Source organism: Ipomoea nil, unplaced genomic scaffold (genome assembly GCF_001879475.1).
Source record: "Ipomoea nil cultivar Tokyo-kokei standard unplaced genomic scaffold, Asagao_1.1 scaffold1421, whole genome shotgun sequence".
NCBI classification, from domain to species: domain Eukaryota; kingdom Viridiplantae; phylum Streptophyta; class Magnoliopsida; order Solanales; family Convolvulaceae; genus Ipomoea; species Ipomoea nil.
This window is the reverse complement of record NW_017617849.1, coordinates 545,693-551,141: the sequence shown is the minus strand read 5'-3', so window position 1 is coordinate 551,141 and position 5,449 is coordinate 545,693. Positions and strand designations below refer to the sequence as shown.

Sequence of the window (5,449 nt, the reverse complement as noted above, 5' to 3'; positions counted from 1 at the left end):
TTCAACATCTCTTTACCCAGAGACCAAAATGTAATTTTCACCATTTAACATGCACTGATTAGATAGATATTTAAAAAAAAAAAAAGCAAAAAGAAAGTTAATTATAACTATTGAAACTAATAATTATTTAATACATAACTAGTAATTCACCCGCGCGATGCACGAAAAAAAAAATTATGTTATTATAAATATAAATAAAAAATAGAAAAACTAAAATATTTTAAATTATTTAATATAATAATATTTTTGAGCTTTCATTGGTCAAGTATTTATTATTTTTATAGAATACAAAATTACAATTAAAATTAAAATTATAATTATAATTTTGTATGGTTAATATAATCTCTAATTATGTGCATATTCAAATAAACTTATAGAGAGAATTTACATAATTACATTGAATTATTCTTAATTGTATTTCATCTATATTATAATTTTCACAATACGAATAATAACTAAGATAATTACATTTGGAAAGCAAATTTCAAATTTTGTATGTGTAAATTTAAACTCTAATTGAACACATTTTTTATATGATTATATAATATATAGCTATTTTATTTTTCAAATGTATATTTTTTATATGATTATATAATATATAGCTATTTTATTTTTTAAATGTTGTGTTTTTTTTTTTATAATAAAGGATGTTGTGACATTAATTGTAACATTAATTATTTCCCAAACCATATAGCTTTATTATATAAAGGATAAGGAGAGTTTGTAACTTTGTATACATTTCATGAGTTTTATAAAATAGCAAATTATAATTTGAGTCATAAACTAATATTGTATTCTCATATTTAGTCTTACTTTTTAAATTTTGGCACATACTTGACTTTTATTTGTTTTTCACAATTAGTTTTTCATTCAAATTTATATCGGTATAAGATGGTTTAAATATGGCAAAATGGCCCCACGGGCATAGCTCAATGAGTTCTAGTATGTGTACTCTTAAATTATACTCCTTCACTTTTACTCCATTATGTGACAACCAATGATAGAACATTTTCTTCATCTGGATCCCAAGAAAATCGTGAGGAGTAAGAAGTCGGAGTCCATCTAGTATTTTCCATCTCAATAGTTTAAGGATTATCCTGAAGTCTTGGCAAGATAGGAGGTTCGGAAGACATGAGGAACATTGGTAGATTCTGCGCTCTTGGGCAGGGGTTCATATAGTCAATAATTAAAAGAGAATTCTTCCAAAATTTTAACTCTGTAACTAGTTGAGCTGCCCATGTGGGTAAAAAAATTATAAAACTTATAAAAAGCACTGATTTTTAAAGATTAAAATAATAAATATTATGGAGTGGAAAAGTTGGGCGTTACACACGGACATATATGTGGTGATGATGATTGTGGGCAACGGCTATATTAGCGGCTGTACGGAGGAGCATACTCCCAACGGTCATATTTGCTTTTGAAAGTCCCGGGGCCGGACACAACGCTTACTTCCAACTCTCTGCTGCTCCTATATATCACTCACTCTGTTACTCTCCTTCCATCACTCATAATCTCATCGCTTATACATACATACATAATCGCTGTTTTACACTTCCTTCAATCTTCTGAAATTTTCTAAACAAAATGTATCGGTTGATCGTCGTTGCTTTGTTGTCGGTGTTGTGCGCCTCGGTTCCCGGAGGAGGAGCACAGAACACCAATGCGCCTTCTCAAGCACCGGCAACTAGCCCGTCTGCGTCGCCGTCGAAGCCTCTTTCGCCGGCATCTGCTCCGCTAAGCCCTCACGCATCGCCTTCCAAGTCTCCGGTCACTTCGCCTTCTCCCAAGGCCAGCCCGGCTGCATCGCCGGTACAATCTCCGGCGCCCACTCCGTCGTCCAAAGGTTCCGCTCCTGTCTCATCTCCAGCCTCCTCCCCTCCTCCGATGAGCTCACCGGCACTGTCTCCTTCGGCAGCCGCCCCAGCGACTTCCCCTGTTGCCGCAGATGTTCCGGCTGCTGCCGTTACGCCATCTGCATCCGCAAGTATTCCTTCGAGTTCGGCGACACCGTCGGAGGCACCGACAGTGTTCCCGGAGGGCAATAGCCCTGGTCTGGCCCCAACTGCCTCGTCTCCGGAGACAGCTCAGGGTCCGGTTGCTGATGGATCCGGGTCAAACACGCTATACGGGTTCCGGATCGCTGCAACCGGGCTTGCTTTATGGGCGGCGGCTTTGGCCATTTGGATTTAGGCTTGATTGCCACTCAAAATGTACTACTAGTTGCGTCATTCTTTTCATTCATTGTTACTACCCTACCATTAATGGCATTTGCAATTGAGATTATTATTATTGTTTCAATTAACCCATGAGACAAATTTTCTTCTACTTTAATCATTTTAAATTTAACTTCATAAACACTGTAATTCTTATACTGAAAGATACAAGGGGGAGGCCAATGATGACAAGCCTGCCATAAGTTATTCTCAAATTAAAAAGACAAAATCTGCTATAAAAAATAATAATTAACAAATCAGAGGGGAGGGGGTTTATCACTACAGAGTTATATCCATATGCTTCTGGTGAACTAACTCTACTCCGTCAGGGGATGAATTTTACTAAGATTTGGCTGGTTCAGATCTCGCTTGTTGAGATAAAGGTAGCTTATTGGATCATTGAAGAATGAGGTTATTGGCACGGGAACAAAACCCCTGTATTTCCCCACTTCTTTGGCCAACCATAAATCATTGATGTACTTGAAAAAACTATGTTTTTGAATGAAAGGCTGGGCTGCATATTCTTCGAATGGCATCCACTGCACGTAAAGGGAGTAGTAATGTATGTTTAAGTTTTGGTATATGACTCAAAAGATCTGATATAAAATCTTATCAAAACTTTACTTAGTCATGAAGAAGAAGTAGCTGGATACCTGGGCTGCCTCGATTTCAAGGTCTTGCTTCTCAATGGCAAATGAGAAGGGACGTAGCACACAGACGAAGAACAAATCTGATTTCTCGAAGAATGACTTGTGTGTTTGGCTGTCAATTCAGAAGTAACATAAGATTCCAGTGATTATGTGGATCACAGTTTGTAAAACAGTGACATCTTTCTTTATCTTTTAATTTTGTTTTATTTTTACTAAAAACCTTGTTGCCCGGCTGGCTATCAGAATAAATCCTATCTGAAAAGGACATATAAAGAGAAAAAGACTTTTAGCCACCAGGTTCTCTGAATCTAATCTCATAAACTTTCAGGTTGCTATTTTAAAGAAAAATGGTTGGCATCTACCCTTACGTGTTTCCACACACATCCGGTTAAGGCTATACCTACTACGGTGGATCTCTAGTTACTATTTCAAAGAGAAAGCAAAATGCTATTTGACTAGTTAAGGCTACCCACTTCTGTGGATCTCTAGTTACTATCAAAGAGAGGCAAAAAAACACGCTACTCCCTGTCACAAAACATTGAGTCAATACTTCAAGAATTACTCTAGAGTATACAGATAAAGATTCGCTCTTGTTGTACCTGAAAGCTAGTAGTTCCACAAATTCTGTATCAATCTGAAACAAATTGCAACAACCAGCAGGAGAATCAATTAGAGTTCTGCTTAGCATGGAAGATTGCAAAACTTTTTTATGGATTAAGTTCAGTTGCGTATATACTTACTCCTGTCTCTTCTTTTACTTCTCTAATTGCACCCTCAAAAATATCCTCACCCTGCAGATTCAAAAGCTTGCTTTATTTGGGTTAAAAAGGTTGAGGGCAGATGATTAAGCTTTTGTTGGTATATTTACCTCTTCAACAACTCCAGTAGGGATCTTCCAGATGCCAGTTCCCTTGAAATTGCCACTGTTTTCTTGTACAACCAGCAGCTAAAAGAAAGACATGACAAAAGATCAGAACCACAAAAACACACTAATACTGAGCAGTGATCAATCCAACAAAATTAATTTTTTTTTTCTCACCAACTGTTATCAATCCAGTATAATGATATCGGTGGTAATATATCTTAAGCATTAAATATACTTATATACTTCTCTATTTTTACTATATACTATAAAAGATCAGGCTAGCCATAGATACTTAATACTTGCAACAACTAAAGGAGGAATCAAATCACCTCTCTATGTTCATTCATGACAATAGCACCAATACCCACTCGATGTGTGGCATTTGCAGGGATGGTATCAGGTGTTTTAGGAATCCAATATACAAGCATCAGGTAAGAAGGCTCAGCATGGTGAAACCAAAAACCTTCCTGTAATCAAGGTCAGACATCAAATTAATATTCTAGATAAAGTTAAAGCACATTAAACGACATGTAGAGCACCAATTACAGCATGACACTAGTGGAGATCCTGAAACATGGAGTATACACCTTATTTGCAGAAAAATTGTCAACAGTTGTCAAAAGTGGAGTCAAACAAAATTGGAAATTGGACTTCATTCCAGCAACTATGTAGTAGCAATTTCATGAATTTCAGTTTTCTTCCATAAATGAATGTTCATTGTTCTGGAGGTCACATAAAACACCACTTGGATTCAAAAATCCACAAACTACCAAGGATTGCAAGGAATTTACCTTAACTGCGGTATCAATCAGATTTGCAAGTCCAATTGGGACCTTGATCCATACACCCCTCTTGCCCTGCACATTATATCTCTAAGATTATGATTCCGGGGTAAAAGCAAGGTTATTTGAACAGATATGATGAATTTGCAGCAATAGAAATAAAGAACTTCACATGCAAGTTCTTACAAGTTTTTGAAAAATTTCTCGTTTTCCTTTTCCATTCTATATGCTGCAATAGCTAATGCATCTTAGTCTAGAAAAGCCTAAGAAAATGAGCAATACCTGCAGCCTCCATTGGACTAGCGAAGCTCGAAGCATGGAGTAAAAGACATTTGAATCCATAGGCTCCTGAAGTTCGACTATGACTCCTCCATGCTCATCATTCCTAGCTGGAAGCAACTGAACCTTCTTCAGACCGTTTTTACCGAACATTTGCTCCATCAAATCCAAACTTAACCTGTACAGAGCACAGCCATACATGATACGCGAGCTCTCATGTCACAATCCAAACCCGCAATTCTCCAAAATAAACGTTAAAATCGAAGCCAATTTTCCACGAAAATCCTCAGGAAAAATAATGAAGATTACCTTGAAACAGAGCAAAACGAATTGAACTCCGAAGAAACGATGAATCAGTTAGGGTTTCAACGCGGAGTAAAAAACTAAAAATCCGTTCTGAGGCACACACTGAAGCTCGTTGAGTGAAATGCTTGCTGTAACGAACAAACCGAAAGGCGAAGGATTTTTATAGAGAACCGGGGGGTGTGCGCGGTGAAACTAAAGTGCGCCGAGTGCTTAAACGAGGGTCCCACCACTGAATTGATCGGCCAGCCATTCATTCACGTCCTTAGCCGGTGACGTCATCGTGGGTCCCGGTTCACTTAAGCCGCCTGCGTAAAATTTGGTTACGTGTTGGTGGTGAGGGGCTTTTGGACT

At 37.4% G+C, this 5,449-nt stretch overlaps 2 protein-coding genes across 2 annotated transcripts; one reads left to right on the top strand and one right to left on the bottom strand.

Moving 5' to 3' along the window:
- The first annotated feature begins 1,423 nt into the window (after positions 1–1,423).
- Positions 1,424–2,305, top strand: LOC109188455 (classical arabinogalactan protein 4-like). Its single transcript, XM_019339146.1, has one exon. The coding sequence runs from the start codon at positions 1,588–1,590 to the stop codon at positions 2,191–2,193; it is 606 nt and encodes a 201-aa protein (XP_019194691.1). The 5' UTR covers positions 1,424–1,587; the 3' UTR covers positions 2,194–2,305.
- Positions 2,306–2,380: 75 nt separating this feature from the next.
- LOC109188454 (nudix hydrolase 2-like) lies at positions 2,381–5,234 on the bottom strand. The gene is made up of 9 exons (XM_019339144.1): positions 5,102–5,234; positions 4,796–4,970; positions 4,523–4,588; positions 4,061–4,198; positions 3,735–3,812; positions 3,607–3,657; positions 3,466–3,500; positions 2,870–2,978; positions 2,381–2,755 (listed from the first exon to the last, which is right to left on the bottom strand). Exons 2-9 carry the CDS (start codon positions 4,952–4,954, stop codon positions 2,534–2,536), a joined length of 858 nt encoding a protein of 285 aa, XP_019194689.1. The 5' UTR covers positions 4,955–4,970; positions 5,102–5,234; the 3' UTR covers positions 2,381–2,533.
- Positions 5,235–5,449: the final 215 nt, after the last annotated feature.